We start from the raw sequence: 24,568 nt of genomic DNA on the forward strand, positions 1-24,568 counted from the left end.
ATAACATGCTTTAAAATAAATATTGTAGGGGCCTCAAAATAGACCCTCTCCTGGAAGAAAACTATCTTCTCCCATCAGGGGGCTGAAACTGTCCATCACCAGCAGCCACTTTAAACTGTGTAAGAGTCACCAGGTGGTCAGAATCAGATATACTAATCACGGTCAGGAAAGATAACCTTGTATGAGGGTCTCTGACACTTCAGAGTTCTGTGCTAGCAGTCTGTGTGACATGACCATCTTATTTTATGTCCCAAAGCAGTTACAAGAGAGGCAAAAGAGTTTTGATCAACAGTGGATCTATTTAATCTCCAGCAACTTAATCAGATGTTCTGAAAAGGTAAACATAACACAGTGCAAGCAATACTGTATAGACCAACTGGCTGTGTGAATGGATGTTTTGATAATGTAATCTGGACTTTAATCTATCCATGCATGCATTTGATTATGCGCCATCTATCCTAATAGTACCAAATTTTATTTCCACATACTATATCAACATCCAAAATAGTTTTTGCCCCATGCCATCAAGGTCTGTGGTTGAGTGAAGGTCCAAATACCAGTGTTTCTCAAAAATAACTTTAGAGCATCAAACAAAGGCAATTGTTTTTGTAATTCAACAAGGTGTATGAACAATTTTTAATTCAATCTGTAATTTAATGGAAGTCAACAAGGCAAAACTATTTTCTTTAATCATCCCAATTAAGGTAATTTCACACATTACCCACTCTGCCAACAGTAGCTCTCCAAAGTCTCAGGAAGCAACTTTTCCTGGCCCTGTTACCCAAGATTCTTTTAATTGGAGATGCCACAGAATAACCCTACATGCAAAGCATGTGTTTTGCCATGGAGTTATGGCATCTTATTATACTTAAACCTTACTTGCACTTCTAAATTCTTACTGCAATCCTTCACTTGGGGGTATAAGAGAGCATGCCACTGGGCTCAGAAACAGTATTTCCTTTTTTAATTTTTTACTTATGCTTAATTCTGACTGCGTTTCCATTCACATGAAAGTCACTCCCACAGCATTTACACTTGGCATTTGGAGGAGGGGAAGATGAGAGCAGTATGTAGGTAAAACAGTATGCCAAACACTCACCATCAATACACAGGAGCAACTCCTCAAACTCCTCCATTGAGGAAGTAACTGATTACAAAAACATCAGTTTAAAACTTTGAAGTGCTTTGGCTATGGTTAACAAGCTTATCTTCTTGCTAGTCTCTCGAGAATAGCCAGTTGTTTATCTGGAAATACACACTATTCCCACTACCAATGGAATACATATATATATTTCCAGTGATCAGTACTACAGACAGAACACATATAATATGTATATAAATATTCACTTTTGTCAAAAAGGCATAGAACAAAACAAAAAGATTCTAATGTTGTTTGAAAAGTGATAACAAGCATTTAATAAACTAAAATGCCTTCATTACACACTATTCAGTGACTTTGCTGAAATCAGACACTTTTGCCCTAGACCATGGAAGATTGTAGTGATTTGAAATGGAAATATTTCCTGTCCACTCACTGCCAGGTTTGTTCCCAGAGTGATATAACAGATGACATCCAGTACAATAAATTCTTTTATTAACCATACATTTGAGACTGCTTTAGGGATTTAGAGTGTTCAGTTTCATGCTGAAAAAATGTAATGTTACCCATAGACTGCCAATGTGCGCAACAAAAACAGAGGCACAGGTTTCACTACTTTGATCAAGGGGTGGGGGAGGGAAGGACAAAGATGTCTTAAACAGACTCACAACTTAAATTCAAAAAATTAAATTTAGAAGCCCTTGATATTAGTTGATCCATTTGACAATAAAAGTTTGGTAAAACAGGATTAGAATGACTTTGGGCAGAAGGTGAATTTCAGTCTAGCATTGAAGGGCAGCAGCAGAAAACTTTAAAACTTCAAGGCTGTTTTCTTTAACAAATCAAAATAACAAATCAAAGTTGTTATTTTTGCTAATTATCTCCAGGTTTCCTTTTTCCAGAACCATAATGTTATAATCACCAACATTAGTCTTGCATATAATCAATTTATATTTAATTACTTTATGTATACAGAAGCCTCCTATTACTAATTCTAACAATAACTTCCTACACACACCTCTTGTTATTTGCAAGCAGGAAAGTGAAAATTAAGAATTGGGAGAAGACAGCTAGCAAAAAACAGAGGCCATGGCCATAGAATTTACAGTTTTACAGGATGAAGTGGGCCAAGCTATATCAACTGGTGTTACTCCATGAACATCAGGTTACAAGCTTCACCTGTACCTACAGGACAAAATACACCACAATGCAATATGAGTAGGACTTCCAAATGCTTCCATATGTTCCAATTGTACTTATTTACAAAGGAGAGCCTCACTTCTGTGGCACATCTCAGGTAAACTACTATGCTGATTTTAGCCTGACTTTGACACAGGAAAGAACTGGAGGGAAGGTTAACATGCTTTAGATTTGCTATTCTTCAGGATTTCAACTCTGTCCTCCATATCTCTAGAAGTAAAACCTTTCACTGGAGGCACAAATGCATCAACTCCAGTGCACATTGGCATTAATGCATACAAACACTAAGGCCCAGTTTGCACATCACGCTAAGCCAAACCATGGCTTGGCATGAACACAGAAACACTGGACCCCTGGAGTGAACTCTCATGTCATGCAGCCTTACTGCAATGACACATCCTTTGTGGTAAGCCAGCATAAAAAGGTGAAAGGTGCCAGATAGGACCCACTCTCAATCTTTAACCCATCCTGCCAGTTACTAATGTAAGGAGCAAACAGGCATGGGTCTACTCACAGGAGAATTCCTCTAGAAATACAGTAAGGCTCAGATGTTTCATAAGGCAATACAGCGACATCTTTGCTGGTCCTAGACACTCCATCCTTTCCATCTTGATTTCAGCCTTTTAAGTCCAAGGAAAAGTGTGGCTGCATGGGCCACATCTGTTTGTTTCATTTGTTAATCACTATTCATCACAAAAGTGAACCCAAAGTGACTTACAATCAATATACTAGCTGGATAAATTCCTATAAGACTTAATTCCTACTTGGAAGAAAGTAGAAAAGCTACCTCAACTGGAAGTTCAGGACAGTATTATTTTTTTAAGCCAGTGCTAGTCAGACACAAAACAAGGAGAAATGTACGTTGTTGGTTTTGGTGTTGCAGAAATTATCTGGTAAGAAAAAACACAGAACATGAATATATGTCTGGTACAATTACAGAGCATCTGCCTTAACTTCCGATTTCCGAGCTATGTAGGGCCTGACCAACATGATCTTAAATCAGCAAATTTTTGATCACTCAATAAAAACACAAATCTATCACAAAAAACAGTGCATACAGCAATGTTCTTGAAGCAAATGGAAAACAAGGAACGCACATGTCCAATATAACAAAGCGGGAATAAACATAATTATTCATACCTATTAAAAGTGTTGAATAATATGGGGGGTTTAGCCCTTCATTCAGTTTGTGGCTTTGATTCTTGCATTTACTGCTAACAGTCAGAAAGATCTGTCTTTACAGCTCATTCTTTAGCAAACTGAATGTTCCATTTAAAATCTCTGTGTGACATTTCACAGCTAGCGGTCCTTGATCAGAAAGCCAATGGCATGATTAGTGAATTAATCTTAGAAATGCAACTATTTGGAGATACCTAAGCTGTACCCTCTGGTATTATCCTGAACTTATGAATAAAAGATGGCAGGGTTGTTGTTTTTTTCTGCTGTTGTTCTGAAACACCACACAATAAGAGCGTGTCACCTGTTAAGGGACAGCGTTTACTGACACTTTAACCTCTTTTTTGTGATTCACACTTTATTTTGGTCAAGCGTTGAAGTATAAGTGTAATGATAGACATGTAATTAATTACAGAATATGAACTCCTCATGCATAAACCCAGGATCATACTAATGGAGAGAACTGTACATAAAAAAATGAATTTAATATTGCACTGCTAACTCACAAGGCTTATGCTGTATTGATTGTTTGACTGATTGATTGCATTTGTATACCACCCCATAGCCAAAGCTCTCTGGGCAGTTTACAACAATTAAAAACATTTAAAAATTATTCACATTGCTGCCATAGGTTTAAAAAATAAAACATTTCCTTGACTGTGATTCATAAACTGCTGCGAAACAGAATCTGATGAAATAGAATTGTTTTGTTCTGGAAAAAGGGAGATATTGATGAAGCATAAACAAAGCAAAGGTGTTGGTAATTCAAAAGGCACTTCAGCTCCACATCAATAGCAAACCAGGCACAGCAGTATTCGTTACAGGATACTGTGTTGATGGAAATCCTACATTTGAGATGAGACAAAACAAAACACAGATTCTTATCATTAATAAAGGTTCTTTGGATTTTTCTACAACTTTGGCAGACCCTGTTGAAACTGTAAAATGAACCTGGAATCTAATGAAATTCCCACTGGAAACAAAGAGGAATGTATCATCAATCCAATCAGAACATTTCTATGACTAAAATGCATTATTTGCATCAAGTTGTGCATGGCACCATTTAATAAATGGCTGAAGGCTTTCCTGGGTGCAAAAAACCCAACACGCATTCTACAAAGATAAAAGTGTTCATAATCTGAACATATTCAGTGAGGTCCCTTGAGATACTATAGCATTAGAAGACTTGTTTTAATGTAATTACTGGTGAAGTAGGTACCCACAGATCATCTGCCAAAGGCTAGTTGAAATCCCAGTACAAGACTTGGGTTTCATGGATGGAGGAACAACAAAGAGACTTGTGACACCTTAAAGACGAGCAGATTTATTGTGACAAACATTTGTGGGCTAGAGCTTATAGAGCTTATGCCATAATAAATCGGTGAGTCTTTAAAGTTGCCACAGGCTTCTTTGTTGTTTTTGCTGCTACTGACTAACAGAGCTACTGGTCTGGAAATTATAGGAAGATAAGAAATGGCAGGAAGGGCCATAGGAATTCCATCATGAGATAAGATCTTGAGGAAAGCTATACTAGGTGATGTAATAAACATTGGTTAAACTTGGCATATAATATACCTGCATAAACAGCTTAAACACTGTAGTCTAAGTCCAGCAAAGAATCTACATTCCCTATTGGAAGCCATGAAACACCAAGCAATCCCTTCTTCCACAATCCCTTCTCCCATAAACACTAAGAAGCACTTAAAATTTCACCAGACATAATTTGTGTATTGGGGGTTGGGCACAGTGTCCATGTGAATATGAAAAGGCGGGGGAATGAACAAGGATGGGCTGATTATTTGAAGCAGAAATGTTTAAATATATGGGCACCCTTGCTTGAGCTAGCTGGAGATTCTGGACCTAGCCCAAGGGCAGCCCGACATGGAGCACACTGAAGTAATCTAGTCTTGAAGTTACCAAGGCATGGACTACAGTGGCCAGGCTATCCTGACCCAGATACAGCTGTAGTTGGCATATCATATGAAGCTGGTAAAAGGTACTCCCATCCACAGAGGTCATTTGGGCTTCTAATGACAAAGATGCATTCAGGAATATCCCCAAACTACGTACCTGCTCCTTCAGAGGGAGTACAACCCCATCCAGAACAGGTAACTGGGCTATTTTCTGGACATGAGAACCATCTGCCTCCAAGATTTAGGTTGGGAAATTCCAATGCACACAACTCACCCTGCCATCAGTGGCATATGGAAGAATCCTACAATCACCACACACCCAAGTATGCCACCCCTCTCCCTCTCCCACACACCGCACACACTCTTTCAGTTTTCTTGGCCATCTCAGCCGCAATTCATATTTTTTCTTCACAGCCCCCATGTTTTAAATTGGTTTTTTATTGTATTGTTTTATCACTGATGTGCTTGCCACCCTGGGTTCCTTTGGGAAGCAGATGGGCAACCCTGCCCTCTACCACACAGCTTGAAGTATATATAAAATGGGGGGATTCCACAGCACAAACAAACTGCATGAGTTGGGCTGCCCAAGTGGATGTCATCATGGAAGAGACTCCATTTTGGGAGGGGAAGGCAGAGGACAGCCAGCAACTCCTCCGCTGCTACCATATGAACCATGACTCACAGAATCCCATATAAGACTAGCCCAGCGTTTCCCAACTAGTGGGCCACCAGATGTTGTTGGACCACAACTCCCATCAACCTCAGCCAGCATTGCCAATGGTCAGGAAAGATGGGAAATGTGGTCCAACAACATCTGGTGGCCCACTAGTTGGGAAAGGCTGGACTAGCCCAATTCCTAGGACAGCAGAGCAGTACTACTAAATGCAGCCTGCTTGCTGCATCTCCAGCATAGACATCTTTTGGTCCTACATACTACCTCTTAAATCCACAATCAGCACATGGCTTGGCATATTGAGACAAAGAGTGGCTGCTCCTAGCGCCAGAAGGCTTCAGCTTTCATGCAGTGCCCAGCCCTGGAGTACAAGGCACATTGTTGGCTAGGACTCTGAAACCTAGCCCTGATTTCTTCTCCTTCAATCACCAAGCAACACTGGGACAAGTCAGGTGCCAGTCTTCTTCTCTCTCCTCTCCTGGAAATGCACACTGTTCATGGCAATGCATCCCACTGCAAAGGCTTTGGGCCTTACACTGAGACAGATCATTGGTGGTCCATCTAGCTCAGTATTGTCTATACCAGGGGTGGAGAACCTCTGGCCCATAAGCAAAATTTGGCCCAGTACAGGTCCCAATTTGGCCTGTGAGGCTGTTTTCCCCAAACCACGCCCAACTGCCCCACACCTGCTGTCATGTGAAACATCAGGTGTGGGGCAGGTAGAGAAGCAGCTGGATTGGCTGCATGACCAAGTTTCCTGTGGGGAACTCAATTGTAGCCAATCCCTGCAGAATGCATGCTTGAAGTCACCACCCATCAGCTGATAGGTGGTGACTTAAATCCTACTGATGAGTGGTGCTTCAGAGCACCACTCAGGACTCTTTGCAAGCCCTGTAGGATACTTTGAAGCCCCAAGGATCATCACATGATGTCAGGTGATTGACAGGTGGTGGTCCTGCACACCTGTCAAATTTGGCTTGCAATGGGTAGGGGAGATAAAGATCTGGCCCATCAGCCAGAACAGGTTCCCTAACCCTAGTCTGATTGGTAGTGGCTCTCCAGAGTTCCAGATGGAATAATAAGAAAGTTTCACCTAGCTCAGTGAAATTTCCCTGTAATTCACTACCTTAATCCTAAACTTTAAAGGTTTATGCAACAGGCAGGTTTTATACTGGGGTGGCTACCCCTTTTGGCCAGTGGCCCACATTCACCTTTAGTCAATCCTCCAGGGGCCACATACTAGAGTTGGGTATGACCAAAATTGTGTGTGCCCATTCCACACTCATTCACCCACACTCTCACATGTGCACTCGTGCACACATACACAGCTCTACTCCTCAGGGGATACATGCAGATTAGCAAAGGAAAAGAGTTTATAATCCCTTCTTTGCTTATCAGAAATTTATCTGAAGCCTAGGTGGGTGGGAGGAGGTGATATGCCTCTCCAACAAGACAATGGGCTCCACCCACCTCAGTGATGTGTCTACATTGTACATGTGTATGTTTTTTTCCTTTTTGCAGCCACCAAAAATCGATGAAGTCTTGGGTGGGAGAACAGAAACTTTTCTGGGTGGGGGACAGAACAAGCCTCCAAACTGGGGATTTGCCACCAGTTTTAGAGTATTTCCAAAATCTACTTGAATTTAAACTTTGACAAGTCTGCAGCAGAAGAGATTTCTATCTTTAGAAGACATCCACAATGAACACGTCTCTTTATGCAATTCTTGGCTGAACCAGAAGCCCAGGTGACATCGTTAAAAGGGTGCCTTCAGTGGAACTCAGAAAGCATAACTGGACACACAAGGAAAAAGGCACTTTCTAAGGTGTGCTAGGCTGACCATGCACATTCACCCCTTATTTCAGAATTGTTGAAGTACTTCCAATTACAGCTTGGACATTCATAGGCCAATCACCACATTGGCTATTTTATCATTTTAAGGACATACAAACTTCTTAGGAATAAAACGTCTTCAATTTTACAAGTACTCAACTGTCTACTACATAAATTATCAAACAAATGTAGTTAAGTAATCCTCTGGGATTAAAGCATTAGAAATTTGGGAGTTTAACAGTAAGAGGCAGCATTTCAGAATGGAGAGTACTATTAATTAGAACTCACAGCTTGAGCAAAAGGCATTTTAGAAGGAATTCTTATGAGGATCACCTTGAAAGCTTTTGATGCAGAGGAAATACCATAACTTTTTTCTTCACACAAAAGCAGCCATAAGCAGAGCACAACCAGATGTTACCTTCTCTTAGTTTCTGTAAACCTCCATGACCTCCTTCAAATTAAAAAAAGGCAATAGCATTTTTTTAAACCTGCAGGAGCTATCATTAGCAAAGCATTGTAAGGATTTTCATTAATTCATAGCCAGCCAGCCAGGAATTTTCCCACAGCTACATACAAAAAAGTCAGGGAAGTCACTGAGTGCTTGGCTGGATCTGAATATGGTCAGGAGTAAGATCAGAAATATCTAGTCCCTCCCACTGGAGGTTAGAAATTAAAACCTAAGGCTGCCTGCTAAGATAATATGCTGTGCAGGTTTTGCTTTGTCTTTGAGTCCATTCAAAGTAAACTATTGAATATAATTTCATACTATTTCGAAAAGGCATTAAAGCATCTTGTCTATGATAAGAGAGTATACCAACAATGTTTAAAATGTATCTTTAAATTGAGAACAAAACCATGCATTGATAATTAAATACCATTTTGTCCTTCAAACCCTTCTTACTGAAGTCCAGTGCTTATTGGCCCATTTAATAGCAATGTATTTTATACTTAGGAGTGGGGAACTAAATTCACTATGACACTAGCTGTTAGATTGTAGTTTTTTGAAAAGTATTTTAAAAAATGTAATTTAAAAAGAGAACCTACAGTCCACAGCCTTTTTAGTAGAAACATAACTAAGGTGCAAAAAAGTGAAGTTAGAAAAATTAAATCTAAACAGATTAGTGGGCAAATATTTTTTTTAATTGGAAACATTTAGAGCCAAATCAGCTTAGGGTTACCTCAGCTCTGCCTTTTACTGCTTTGATGGTGGCATATATTATTATGGGGTCCTCCTTCAAATGAAGATGCAGAAACATTTTGGCATGCTCACTACACAACTATCCACTAGTAATTAATAACATTGCATTTTTCACTAGTAACTCTTGTAGGCAGTACGCAAGGGAGAATGAAAGAGTTACTAGTGAAAAGTACAATTGCAGTTTACAATTGCAATTTAAAGGCATAAAAAGCTGAAAAAAAGAAACTGGGAAGGAAATGCCTGTCTCCCATACCACAGGAGGAAAACCTGGATTAAACATTTAGGATTTTAAGCAAGTCACAGTCTGCGCCTTCCACAGTTGCAGGCATTATTAACGCATGTGTACATCATCAGCAGACAACTACACATGCGGAGCCTCCCCTCCTTTGTAGTCATTTGTGTTGTATGTGCAGATGTTGAGGAAAAACCTGGATGGAGCAGAAACATCAGGGGCAAGGCTGGGGACATCCAATTAAGCTGAATGTTGGAGGATTCAGGACAGATAAAAGACAGTGCTTCTTCACACAATGCAGTCCCATAAGAGGCAATGATGGCCACCAGCTTGGATGGCTTTAAAGGAAGTTCAGACAAATACATGGAGGATAAGGCTATCAAAGGCTACTAATGCTGATCAATATGTTCTACCTCCACTGTTGAAGGCAATATGCTTCTGAATACCAGGTTCTAGAAATCGCAGGAGAAGAGTTTTGCACTCATGTCCTTTTTGTGGGCTTCCCATAGGCATTGGGCTGGCAACTGAGAGAACAGGACCCTGGACTACTTGGGCCACTGACCTTGTCCAGTAGGCTCTGTTCTTATATTCTTACTTAGCATGACCCCTGCTCCCTGTTTCCATGCTAATAATATCTGCACCTGGCTAATTTGATGCAATATGGAAGTGGATTTCATAGCTCTATTACATTTGTACATCAGATGCACGCCAATGAGTTGTGCAGAAGTACTACTACATATTTAAAACCTGGATTCCCTGTCAGTTTTAATATTGGGAGCTAAAGAACTTTACCACTGGGAGTGTAAAAACTGCTGCAAATATTTGCCTATATTGTAATGCTTTAAAATATTTTGTGACAGTAGTGGTAAAACTTCTCAGCTATTGGCTCTGGTGTATGTCTTTCATAAGAGGGGCCAGGCAGTCCAAAAGATTTTGTTTGATGCTCGCTACTCTGATCCTAAGGGTGGATGGCTTAGCTGTTCTCAGCCTCACTATGTTAGCTACTCATTCATATGTTACAGAAGAGAAGGGTGTGCAGAAAGGCCTATGGATAGAGTCAGGCATAGAGGGATGGAGCATGTAGGAGCCTAGAAAATAAGTAGCCAGGAGCAGAAGTAACCAGGGGAAGACAAGCCTATGGATTTGAAAATGGGGACAACAATATTGGCCTACCTTTTATGGCTGTTGTAATTACTACTGAAGTAATCTTGTAAAATGTAATGACTACTAAACTAATCTGGAGCACTTTAAACCTTTGAAATATGTTATATACAGTAAATGGTAAATATAGTTAGATGGTGGTAATGATTACAAATTCCAAGAATATACAAGACAATTTACATTAAGGTTGCATGTTAAAAGATCCTTGCACACAATTATTTTCCAGATCCTGGAAATTAGTGTCTCCTCAAAAATCTGTGTCATCTCTCACCACACTTGCTCCATTCAACAACCGTTCCCTGAGTTTGAGACACCCTGGAAAATAGCCTAATTCTATTCCATCACTACTTTGGCCACCATCCCACAATTCAGCTTCCTAATCTTGGCCTGGACAGGAGCTGAACAACAGCTGTTGCAGTAGTACTACCACTTAATATTTGTATGGCACTCAAGTGTCCAAAAGTATTTCATGTGTATTATCTGGTTGTAATCCTTACAATAACCCTGTAAAGCAAGGCAATATTATTCCCCATATTACTGATATGGAGACTGAGGCTGATAGAGACAGGCTCATTTAAGGCCACCTTGTGAGTTCATAACAGAAGGAAGATTTGAAACAGTCTCTTATCCATTATACGACACAGGGCAAAAAGCTTGCAACATCCTGTTGTTGTTGTTATGTGCCTTCAAGTCAATTACGACTTATGGTGACCCTATGAATCAGCGATCTCCAAGAGCATCTGTCATGAACCACCCTGTTCAGATCTTATAAGTTCAGGTCTGTGACTTCCTTTATGGAATCAATCCATCTCTGGTTTGGCCTTCTTCTTTTTCTATTCCCTGCTGTTTTCCCCAGCATTATTGTCTTTTCTAGTGAATCATGTCTTCTCATTATGTGTCCAAAGTATGATAACCTCAGTTTCATCATTTTAGCTTCTAGTGACAGTTCTGGTTCAATTTGTTCTAACACCCAATTATTTGTCTTTTTCGCAGTCCATGGTATGCGCAAAGCTCTCCTCCAGCACCACATTTCAAATGAGTTGATCTTTCTCTTATCCACTTTTTTCACTGTCCAACTTTCACATCGATAGAGATTGGGAATACCATGGCCTGAATGATCCTGACTTTAATGTTCAGTGATACATCTTTGCATTTGAGGACCTTTTCTAGTTCTCTCACAGCTGCCCTCCCCAGTCCTAGCCTTCTTCTGATTTCTTGACTATTGTCTCCATTTTGGTTAATAACTGTGCCGAGGTATTGATAATCCTTGACAAGTTCAATGTCCTCATTGTCAACTTTAAAGTTACATAAATCTTCTGTTGTCATTACTTTAGTCTTTTTGACGTTCAGCTGTAGTCCTGCTTTTGTGTTTTCCTCTTTAACTTTCATCAGCATTCGTTTTAAATCATTACTGGTTTCTGCTAAGAGTATGGTATCGTCTGCATATCTTAAATTATTGATGTTTCTCCCTCCAGTTTTCACACCTCCTTCATCTTGGTCCAATCCAGCTTTCTGTATGATATGTTCTGCGTACAGATTAAACAAATAGGGTGTTAAAATACACCCCTGTCTCACACCCTTTCCAATGGGGAACCAATCGGTTTCTCCATATTCTGTCCTTACAGTAGCCTCTTGTCCCGAGTATAGGTTGCGCATCAGGACAATCAGATGCTGTGGCACCCCCATTTCTTTTAAACAGAGTATGAACAGAGTATCCAAAATGCAACATCCTAGCCAACTGTTAACCAAACTGGAAGTAGGGGAATCCACCCCAAATCTAGAACAGAAAAAGTAGAAGGATGACAATAATAATAATCAGACATGTCAACCTATTGTATTCTTCTTACATAAGAAAATAGGAGCTTTAAGTGCATACAATTCAACAATGCACTATTTTCATGAGCTTTCTAATGCTGCAGTCTTAAGCATACTTATTTGGCAGTTCAAACAATGGCATATATTACATCTCACATGACTAGAACTGGCCTTTAGCAGATAAAGGAAAAACAACTGCACCATACTGAATCCACAATAGTGCATTCACACCAGATATTCAATAAACATAACTGTGGAAGTAAAATAACCTTACGGTTATTTGAAGAGTGGCAAAGAGAAGTCACACAGAACAGGAGCCCACTGTCATGTAAACCTAACCAATGTGTCAGTTTTACTTTTAATCTTTCAAACAAGGCCATGTTTAATTAAACCTATTGAAGATGTGTGTGCATGCACCTACCTTTTCTGTCATACTAAAGCTCCATTCCCATCAGAAACCACAATTACAATTTTCAAACATTTGCAATGAAGTTAGGACATTAAAAAATCTTTGCACATAATAAGCTAGAACACACCTATTATGTTAGTAGGCTATATGTATATTCCATATATATATAATACTTATTTTATTAAAAAAAGAACTTATATCCTTTCACCCCAAAGAAATTCAAAGTAGTTTACAGCATTATAAAAACAAAAACAAAAAATCCAAAATCTACTAAAACAACAATTCACAAAACTCCACAAAACAAAGACAACTGAGTAAAAATATAAGAAACAATCTTAATATCCATAAGAGAGAAAAGTTCTTCAGCTAAAGGTCAAAATAACCAGGTTTTGGCCAAACACTTAAAACCATCATGTGAAGGCAGGGAAGATGTGAAAAAATTAGTAGAAACTTTTTTGGGACTTCCTTGGAGACCATGGGTGCCTCCTTGAAGTGGCAGTATGATGAGTCTCAGCAACCATGCCAAGCCACTTTCACCACACCTTGCTTTGCATCAGAGGTCGTCCTTCCTGCTCTGCACTATCAATACAAATCTACCAGCCTTCATATCTCAATGGAACTTCCATGTGGATAGGCTCTGAATAACAGGTACTACTGACAAACAAATGGGGAAAAGCCATCCAGTGCCTTCATACCCTACTTGTGACCTTCCAGAAGCATTTTGGCCACTGTTAGAAACAGGATGCTAAACTAAATAAAGATCAGTGAATTTGTAAAAGGTAGAATCTGCTCCTGTGTTGGAATTGCTTTTTAATATGCTTTTAAACCTTTTTAAAAAAAAAGTCTTCAAAGCTTTTTTTAAAAATGTTTTTAAAGTTGTTTTGTTTTAATGTATTCTAATGTCTGTTTTTATGATGTTTTAAAGTGTTTATAGGGCTTTTGTTTGCTGCCCTGGGCTCCTGCTGGGAGGAAGGGCGGGATATAAATCAAATAATAAATAAATAAATAAATAAATAAAACAGAGTGTCTGAACCCCAAACAGCAAACAATTATTTTGAGCCTACGTTTGTTGCTGTGACAGCCATTCAGGGCTACTGAGAGCTGGCACTGGGCCCAGGACAAGATGCATGATCAGGGGCGCCTCCCCAAATCTTCCTACAAACCATATGTTATTACTTTCTTTTAAATAGTTTAAGTGACTAAGGTTTAACTTAAAACGAGAAAGATTGAAAATAAATGAAAAACATTCATCAGAATTGGATAATGTTTATTAACAAATAACACTACTCAACATAACTCTTGAAAATGCATAATTGTTGCATTGCAAATATATCACACCACAGTATTATTATTGTTATTGTTGTTGTTATTATTGTTGTTATTATTATTGTTATTAATTGCATTTATATACCACCCCATAGCCAAAGCTCTCTGGGTGGTTTACAACAATTAAAAACATTAAAAACAAATATACAAATTTAAAAAACACATTTTTAAAAAACAATTTAAAAACACATGTTAAAATGCTAAAATGCCTGGGAGAAGAGGAAAGTCTTGACCTGGCGCCGAAAAGATAAGTGTTGGCGTCAGGCACACCTCATCAGGGAGATCATTCCATAAATTGGGGGCCACCATTTTTAGACATGTACTTTATATAAGTTCAGGCTAATTATGCTTTTCCAATGGTGTAAATAGTTTTAGGGTTTTTTTTAATTTAGTACAGAATCTACAAACGAAGGCCTGGAAACTCATAGTAGTCCCAAATGTCCTGCAAGTACTGTACAGTAATATTAACTTGATGTCTGAAGAACAAGTTTTGATATTTGGTTTTACTCACAAAAATGAAAGAAAAGGTAAAAAAAACTTCAAATTTATTCTGGGGTGTTAAGTGTACAGGCAAATTAATTCACAACAAAGTATTCAATAATGAGATATGAGACCAATCTATCCTTACCCTGAATAACGCTAGTGCATCTCTGTTCTTCTATTTCAGCAGAATACTCATTTGCTTTTTCTTCTAATAATAACATATGAGCATCCAATTACTGCCTTTCACTATTTCCTTCATCACCACATCATGATTTTGAAACAAAGCCCAGGCTGAATAAACTTGCCTGACTTTTTTTTTTTTGCTTTTTCACATTTTTCTCAGTTTGCTCCATAATGTTAATTTCACCTTAAAACAATACCAGAATACATGTAGACTTGTTCCAACGTGTTCTAGTCACAGACCAAATAATAATAAGAGGTGATACGCACTCCTATGTATTTGTTTTCTCTTTACCCGCCACTGTGGTATACTGTTCTCTTAGGAGAACTATAAGAAATGCTTGTTGATTAAATCTGAACTGGGGCCTACTACTGGGGCCTAGTAGATCTGTAAACTGAACTGGGGGCTAGTAATTTTGTGAGCTGTGAGCGGGGGTGCTCTACTGGGGCTAGTAGTTCTGTGAACTGGGGCCTAGTAGTTCTGGCCTAAGCTTGAGACTCTCAAGGTGTATATATTGTGCTTTGCCATGTCTGAAAATGTTGGTGCTTATAGAAAACATGGATATGCAAGAGTGGAATTATAGCTACTCTCTTGTCTGTTGAGATACCAATAAATATTTTGTAAAATATTGTTTCTTTTTCCACAGTCCAGGCCCCCAGAGGACAGGAGCTCCAGAAGTCTGGGCTCCAGGGATTTTGCCCTCCCACTCCTCAGCCCTACATCCATTTTCCACAAGATGAGCTAGTGAGGTGAGAGGCAACTACGTGTGCTCTTGGGCAAGTCAAGCCAGATCACCACAAATCAATCCTCTTTCCAACTAATTTTATCTCTGCCCTGCTCAAAAGGGTGGGGAATCCCCATTTTCTCTCTCCTACTTGATGTCACCTGATTTTTTTTTAACCTCTGTCTTCACATAAAAGATCCCGAAAATGTAAATGGGCAAGTACTGTCCAATCAGCAGCCACTCAATATGTAGCCAACTCATCCCGACTCCACTATACTACCATTCTGGATTCCACACTGTGGACACATCAGGAGCGAGCCCTGCACATTCTTTTGGCATGCCTGTGGAGTTGTGACAACATTTTCTTAGAGAGTAACCCAAACTGCCACCCTAAAAAGAAGAAGTTATGGTAGCCATATTCCCACTCACCCCTGCCTTTAAGATGAAACTTTGGTGCACTGTGTCATGGGTGCATGCTGTAGAGTAAGTCATGGTTGGAACTTATTGTCAAGGTTCTGCATATGTCTAGACTGGCTCAATTGATTAAATCAAGGTGTGAAATGTCAACAAGAAAAGAAATACCCTCAAATGATGGCAGGGAAAGTACAGCTATTACAATATTTTTATCACCTGTTGTGAAGGTACCAGGATACTGAACATATCCTTCTTTCCCAATAGGAGGTCGATGCTGCCAGGGTTAGTGTTGTTGAACAACTGGTCTGCAATTTGCAAACAGTTAAGAAGCAATGTATGTGCACCCATAGGTGCTACATCACCACCCTGCAGTAGACATTTCCCCATGGAACAGCAGAAATCTGTTTTCATGGCTGAAACCCCTAATTACATTATAGCAGACCTGTGCAATGGTACTTCCCCCTTCTCTCTTCTGCATTCCCTACCCAGCTCATACTCAGATCTGCTGCAGAGAGTCAAAGAACCCACCACAGCAGATTTTAGGGGTGCATGGGGAGAGGAGAGGAAAGGGAAGTCCCACTGCGCGAGTGGAACGCCAGACATGCAGCATACAATACAACCCACTAGTTTTGGTTTAAAGGTTTCATGCCTGTTACCCTTAGTACTTAGTATGTCAAAGAAAAAAAAGGAAAGTTGTTTTCAATTTCAAGTCCTGAAGAATCGATTTAGTCTTATTGACTAAGACTAGTGAACTTTTACATTTCTGTCATATTTATTAGAGGTTTCTTACCATTGACCGGTATATCAATTTTGTTAAATAAAATAAAAATTCACTAATAGGCAAAAAAAACCTTGCGGTTTATCAACATACCTATAGCCCACAGATATTTCTATCAAACTTTTAAAAGCAGGGAAATTGGGCAGCTATAGTGAATGCACCAGGGGAGCAGGACACCTGACCTCCTCTCTGAGATATTGGACTGCCCTACAAATTTGTCAAAATGCAAACACAATTTGGGTTGGTCTTTCACAGTCCAATCCACTTGCTGTGTATGTAGCTTGGAAGAATTTGGTAACATGTGCCTCTGAGCATATGGTGAGTGGTGGCAACACCTGCCATCTCCAAAGATGGAGAATTATATTTTTGTATGTTTGTTGGTGTTCTTCTTACTTTGCTTCTTTCCTGTGTTTCTAATGTTTCTACAGATAATCTAAACCAGAAAATTTTATTTCCCTCATTATTCATCCTAGAAATCTGTGTCAAATTCATTTTCATTAATTTCAAAGTCTTTTTATTGGTCAATGTCATATGATGGTGAAGACAGCCTTTTGTGTTTCAAATTGGAGGTTATGGTCTATTTCTATTTTGGGTGCATTAACAGTTGAATCTGAAACTGCACTTTGATGTAAAATCAGACTGATTACAATATGTTGCTACTTATCAATGGCTCTAGCTGTTCAAAAAAAGAGGATGCATGTTTTCAGCCTGCTATGTTTAAACCACTTTATCTAAGGCAAGGTGTTCACAATCAATTAAAAGCATAGAGCACACCTAGAATTTTGCTAGAATATATTTCACCTCCCACTGTTTTATCTTGTGCAAATTGAGACACTTCTGAGGTCCACTGGAGACTATTCTGCAGACGTCAGTGCCATTATTCCACAATTATGTTTGGAGTTTTTTTAGTGTAAATTTTGCAAAGTGTTGCTGTACTTCACATATTCATAGAAATAAAAGCAAAAGAAAATGATTTCCTATAGGAAACTTCACTAAAATTGCAAAGTAAATGAGACATATTTAAAGTGACCAACCATCTGAACTATATCAACAGTCTTAATAAAGTTGCTTCCTCCGAGAGGTCTTCTGTATCTTTAAAAGTTGTGCAGGGGGAAGGGGGAATTCCACCTTGTGGTTTTTCCCATTACAATGTTGCAAGAAAACCTGCACTTGGCTGACTTTCTCTTCTCCTAAAGATACAGGATCACTCTCAGGCCCTGAACCTGGCAACCCTACCTCCCACCCAAATTTAAAACAAAGCTGTCCCTGGCCACATCCACACCAGGCCTCTATTACACTTTGGACAATCATTATTGATTGATTGATTGATTGTATTTATATACCGCCCCACAGCCGAAGCTCTCTGGGCAGTTTACAATAACTAAAAACATTAAAAACAAATATACAAATTTAAAAACACATCTTTTAAAAACAATGTAAAACACAATTTAAAACAATTTATCATGGCTTCTCTCAAAGCCATGGCCCAAAGTCAATCATGACTTCTCTCAAAGGATCCTGGGAAGTGTAGTTAGTGAAGGGTGCTGAGAGTTGCTAGGAGACACCCTGTTCCTCTCACAGACCTTCAGTCAGAGTGGCTGACTGTTAAACCAGTCTGGCCACTGAAGCTCTCCTCTCAACACCCTTCACAAACTACACTACCCTTGATTCTTTGGGGGAAGCCATGACTGTCTCAAGTGAAATCAAAGTCTGGTGTGGATATGGCCCCCTGATTAGCCAAGCCCAGCAGCTATGAGTCTGGCTTTTAGAACATTGACAGTTGGTTCTTACTGAGCATGCCCTGCGTTATCATTGGCTTCAAGCTAAAATTTCTTAAATTAATTAAATTTAAGCCAGGTATTTTTTTAACTTTTAAACTGCAGAAGATGAAGGTCAGAGTATGGGGCAAGGTCAGTATTAGGATTACAGGTACATGGCTGATTTTTAATGAATTTCAACAGATTATGAGAACTCTCTGAGAAAAAAGTCCAAAACGGCTCTGAAGTTTTTTTCTCTCTTTTTAGACTTTGAACTCTCTATTCTCTCTGACTGTTTTGTGTATCACCATGAAAATTGAGAGGGTTGTTAAGCAAGCGTTTCTGAGTTCAGGACTGTAAGTTTGGTAAGGTTTTATTTTGAAATGAGCTTAGGGGAAGCATCAGAATGGCATGGGGGGTATTTTCAATTTAACATTGCGGAATGTGAAAAATCCACGCTGGCTATAGTATACAGCCACTCCTGTATATATATATCATAGTAAAGTGTCATTGGCAAGCCCCATCTTTTAAGAATTAGAATGGGCAAGTTCACATCAAAGCCCTTCCGCATGATCTTTAGGCTAAGCTGCTGGAGATGGCAGCTGGTTTTTATTAGAGGGCCTTCAAAATGTTGCTCCACAGCTTTAATTAGCCAATATCCATAATGGAACATACAGCATAATCCTAAATATGCTAATTCAGAAGTAAGTCTCACTGAATTAAAAGGGACATTACTTCGTAAGTATGTATAGGCACACTTAGTAGAATCCCATTGACCTCAGTTAAACTCCCCCCCCCAATATTCTCTGTTTTCCCAGGAAGATATTACAGTAAGTTATGCATAATACTCTATTTATAATTGTATATTTGTGAAACATTAAGCTTATTCTGATATAAAAATACTGGTTCTCTAGCACTCTGAATACTATTTGACATTCCAAAATTAGCCTACAAATATTTATACTCTTATTAAATTTTACCATCTGTGAGATTTCCCAGAGAACACAGTTCAACTTACAAACAAACTTAGGGTTGTATCATAAGCTACCTGATCACTGACTAAAGAAATATCACAATCCACAACCTGAGAACACTTGTTCAAGTCAATGAAACTTTTTATTTTACCATCTTAAGAAGAAAAAAACAAGTGTACCCATCCTTCATCTCTAAGATACTCATTATAAATAAGCTACACTAAGGATAGCTGTCTGAATGGGATGCAATTACTTCAGGGCTTGTGCCTTTTCAATCAGTCAGTGTCCCTGCAGTGTTTAGAGTGGCAGAGGGGAAGTGGCCTGTGGTTAAACAGAGGAAATACCAAGGAATTTTAATAGAGCAAATAGACTTTTTACTTCCTACAGGGTAGCACTTCAAAGGAAGCCTTGCCCCAGAGCAGACAATGTGTTACAGGGGCCATCAGTCATTTAATAGTATGTCAAGTCTATTCAAAACTTACATGCAGCCCAAGATAAATACTACACAAACAGGACAATGGGTCCTATCCTGCAGTCAATGCTTGGGAAACTCTCCCTGTGTAGTTGCTTATTTTTTTTTTCAAAAGAAAAAATGCAGGATCCATATCTGTATAATTTTAAATTAACTAAGACAAACGATGCCCAATAAGTGATTAGTATATGCAAATACAGATTAAAGTACCCTGTGTATAACAGCAAATTAAAATCTTTAATTTGTTTTAACAGTACAAATTGTGTCAGGATTTTCACACTGTCTCATAAAATTAAAAGGCTGTATTTTTTAAAAAGTTTGAACAGAGCAGGATTTCTGTCTCAGTTTTATCAGAAAATATAATTCACTACGTATCACATTATTGAAAATCTATTAAAAACAAAACAAAAATCAGTCAAGATTTATGGCTTTTAAAAGCTAGTGCTGTTGCCCTACAGGACCTGATGGATGTGTAGCTTTAAAATATGTAAATATATATCATTTTTGTTATGTGAAAAAGTAAACCGAAACAGCAGCTGAATGCATTTTCCTTCAAGACCTATCAGTTAACAAAATTCAAGATGCAAATATACCCAATGGAAAGTTAAGTTCTTTGTCAAATGTTTGGCTTCTTTTGTACTTTTTTTCCCTTTTAAAGTATTTTTGTGGGCACTTGCCCAGACATAGAACTACTACCTACAGATTCTACCAGTTTTTTTTGGGAGGGGGTGTTGTTGTGGTTGCTGTAACTTTTTCCCTCACTCAATGTTGTGATCTGAATCCAAGGAAATCACAGTGACAGTCTAACAAAAAGGGAGAGGCAATGAAAGTCACTCATGCCCTGCGACATGCCTTCATCTGGAATATTTAATAAGGCTGAAAATGGAATTGGGGGGGGGATCCAAAAAGCACTGAAGAAATCTTCTACCTCTCTTCCCCCCTTCAGTGAAACAGCAAATCATACAAGGAAACCCATGAGGGGGGAAAACGTTTCAACTTAGCAAGCTGCTGATAAGGACAAAAGGTAAAGCCCTAAAACACTCTTTTATCACCTTACAAACACCCTCACTCCCCCTTCCCCTTCCGTCTAATGACTAGGCCTGTAGCCAAACCAACCTCCAATCATTAAAATAACAAAGCCCAAGCGATCGCCTTTTATCCTCTCTCCCAAGGCAGGTCTAGTTGGGGAGAGGAGAGGAGGGGAGGGGATAAAAGACCTGTTGAGTGACTTCCCACTTGCTGGCTTGTCCCCTCGGCCGCCCTCCCTCCTCTCCAACTACCTTTAGTGAGAAAATTCAGCCAACCTCCACCACATCATCCATCCTCACAATTCTAGAAATGCCATCTCAAGTCACCTACCAGATAAAGAGAGAGACAGCGCGCGGAACGTGTGTGTGTGTATGCGTGTAAGGGAGTGTACGTGTGTGTACCGTGGGAGAAAGGATCGGGATTACCCTTGTCGCATGAATATATCCCGTTGCACCTATTATGAGAACTGCACGCTGCCCATGCAAAGTTAAGTACACCACCTGCAAGTGCCATAGCGTCCCTTACCCCATAAAGTCACCCGGTTCCTGACAGTTCTTGGCACCTCTTTCCCCAGTTATTGTAAGTTGTGCAAAACTAAAAGGGAGCCAGGGAAAACTCACTCTAGTCACTTCACTGCTGTTGAGTTTTTTTAAAGCACACACACAAAAGATTATTTCGTTCTTTCTTACCTTCCAGCCACAAGCATCACCCGCTGGCCCTTTCCTGCCCCCGCTGCCGCTGGTTCCTCCTGCCGACACGGCAAGCCTCGGGCCATCGAAACAGGCAGTGAGGGAGAAGAAGAAGGAGCAGAACTTGAGCCAAGGTGCCATCGTCTGTCTTGCAACTGCAGCGCCCGAAGCCCGGAATCAGAGCTCCAGAAGCAACTTCAGGTTGGAGAAGGCAAGGAGGGGAGGAAGAAAAGGGAACTGCGCGCATGCGCGACAGAATATACTGAGACAAGTCCCTACAGCTCTCTACTTCTCTTTCCCCCCCCCCCACCTTGCCAAAGATAGGGGGAGAAGGGGGCTGTACAACCACTACCATGTGTCTAGGTACAGAGGTCAATTGTCCACCCTTTCTTTCTTTCTTTCTTTCTCTCTCTCTCTCTCTCTCTCTCTTCTTCAAGGGCTTTATTATTTAACTTGCAACATCTGAAATGCAGTAAAATCAAGTGAGACTGTTTATTTCCTTCCTTTGCCTTACATCAAAGGAAGAAAAGGGGGGAAAGCCCCCCCTGCAAAAAAAGGTTGAAAGGAATGGGAGGTGAGGATCTTTACAAAAACACCACTAAATAATTCACTCTTGTGGGGTTTACACGTCCAGAAGCATCAGCGCTCTTAATGGACAAATAGGAGTCTGGGATATATAGCAGAAGTACTAGAAACATTTGTTCCTTTCTTTTTCATTCTTGATCATGTAACTGGAAGAGGAGTATTCTGACTCCATAATCCCAGTGTCTCTGAAAACATTTCCAAGGTTTCCCAACGAAAAAAAATTCAGTTGCTACGTTCTGACGCTGATGCGTGGTCATAGACATTCTGCTACATTCCTGCAAACCCTTTTTAAAATGTGTGCGCAACAGCATATACTGTAGACATATCTATCAAGAAATAGATCTTACACTGTAAATAATATACTGAAAACATTAGATCAGTTGAAAATTGCTGACGGTCTTGATGGACCACTTAATGGGTTTTTCCTGCCTGTTGTAGCGGTTGTAATGTGCTGTGAGATTTTTAATTGTATTTTATTGATTCCCTTAATATCTTATATTGTATTTTGTTGTATTACAGTTTGAATTCCATAGAATTCAGTAATAAGTGTTCTTCACAGACACACTGTGGGCCACCTGAATTAAACTTGCAGACCACTGGTAGTCCACAGACCACAGTTTGAGAAATCCTGCTCTAATACACAAAGTAGTGTGCAGACTAGACAGACAGACAGACAGACAGACAGACAGACAGACAGACAGACAGATAGATAGATAGATAGATATTGTGTGTGTGTCCCTGGGCTTCTTCTGGGAGGAAGGGTGGGATATAAATTTAACAAATAAATAGAATTGTAGAGTTGGAAGGTACCTATAAGGCCACTGAGTCCAGCCCCCTGCTCAGTGAAGGAATCCATCTTAAAGCATACATGAGAGGTGGCTGTCCAGCTGCCTCTTGAGTGCCTCCAGTGTTGGAGAGGCCACTGCCTCCACCACCGCCCTAAGTAATTGGTTCCATTGTTGTCAGGGGCATCACTACCGGGGTGCGGAGGATGCGGCCTGCACCCAGGTGTCACCATGAGGGCGGTGACACCCAGAGCCGCCCCACCCCATGCCGTTGCCCGGCAAGGCTGCTCCCAACTCCTCGGAGGAGGGCTGGCGGGCGAGACCAGGAGCAGCGTCGGTGGGGCAAGGGAGGCGCGCCAGCGTTCCCAGGCCTTCTCCGGCTGGGTGCCCCTCCAGTGCACGGCCTCCCAGGGGCATGGACGGGTTGGCTGGGCTCGAGTGTGCATGCACGCACACACGCAAGCCCAGCCACCTCATCCATGCCCCTGAGAGGGCGCGCACCGGAGGTCTGCACCCCCCCGCACTCCCGCTAGTGATGCCGCTGATTGTTGTACCGCTTTAACAGTTAGGAAGTTTTTCCTGATGTTCAGTTGAAATCTGGCTTCCTGTAATTTAAGTCCATTATTCCGTGTCCTGCACTCTAGGATGATCGAGAAGAGACCCTGGCCCTCCTCTGTGTGACATCGTTTGAAGTACTTGAAGTGCTATCATGTCTCCCCTAAGTCTTCTCTTCTCAAGGCTAAACATGCCAAGTTCTTTCAGTCTCTCCTCATAGGACTTTGTTTCCAGTCCCCTGATCATCCTTGTTGCCCTCTTCTGAACCTGGTCCAGTTTGTCACCCTTCTTAAAGTGTAGTGTCCAGAACGGGAAGCCTGACAGGTGCTGAATAGAGAGGAACTAGTACTTCACACAATTTGGAAACTATACTTCTGTTAATGCAGCCTAAAATAGCATTTGCCTTTTTGCAGCCACATTGCCCTGTTCGCTCATATTCATTCATTTTCATTGGCGATCACTCGTGGCTGAGTAAGATTGTCTTCCATAGTAAGGTCTTTAACAGTGCGTCTGTAAGTGACTGTGGAGGCCAATTCTGGATCCACACAGCCTCCCACAGTGAGGATATAGGTTTCCAGATAGAAGATGGTCACGATGAGGATTTGCTTGACGTGCCTTTCACTTCGCTCATTTGTCCCTTTCGCCCTGTACACATGCTTCTTCAAGTCCATAGCACCTTTGATAATGTCCGACCTCCAATTGGGACATTCATGGGCCAAGACTTCCCAGTTCTCGATGCTCATGTTACATTTTTTAAGATTAGCATTGAGAACATCTTTAAACCTCTTTTGCTGTCCACCGATATTCCATTTTCCATCCTTACGTTGGGAGTAAAGTAGCTGCTTTGGAAGACGGTGATCAGGCATTCAAACAACATGGCCGGTCCAGCGAAGTTGATGTTGGAGGACCATTGTTTCAGCACTGATGGTCTTTGCTTCTTCCAATACTCTAACATTAGTCCACCTATCTTCCCAAGTAATTTGCAGAATTTTCCGGAGGCAGCTTTGGTGGAATATTTCAAGAAGTTGGGAGTGGCGTTTATAGATGGTCCATGTTTCACAGGTGTACAGTAAGGTTGGTAGTACAATGGCTTTGTAAATAAGCATTTT

At 40.2% G+C, this 24,568-nt stretch overlaps 1 protein-coding gene across 3 annotated transcripts in view; it reads right to left on the reverse strand.

Moving 5' to 3' along the window:
* The window catches only part of IL17RD (interleukin 17 receptor D), a 113,690-nt gene extending 91,960 nt beyond the window's left edge, over positions 1-21,730 (reverse strand). For all 3 annotated transcript variants that reach the window (XM_061618279.1, XM_061618278.1, XM_061618277.1), the window contains exon 1: positions 21,535-21,730. In XM_061618279.1, coding sequence (XP_061474263.1) covers positions 21,535-21,675 — 141 coding nt within the window. In that variant the 5' untranslated portion in view covers positions 21,676-21,730. The remainder of the gene's footprint in view (positions 1-21,534) is intronic.
* Positions 21,731-24,568: the final 2,838 nt, after the last annotated feature.

The sequence above is a fragment of the Rhineura floridana genome, chromosome 3 (assembly GCF_030035675.1).
Source record: "Rhineura floridana isolate rRhiFlo1 chromosome 3, rRhiFlo1.hap2, whole genome shotgun sequence".
Classification (NCBI taxonomy): Eukaryota; Metazoa; Chordata; class Lepidosauria; order Squamata; family Rhineuridae; genus Rhineura; species Rhineura floridana.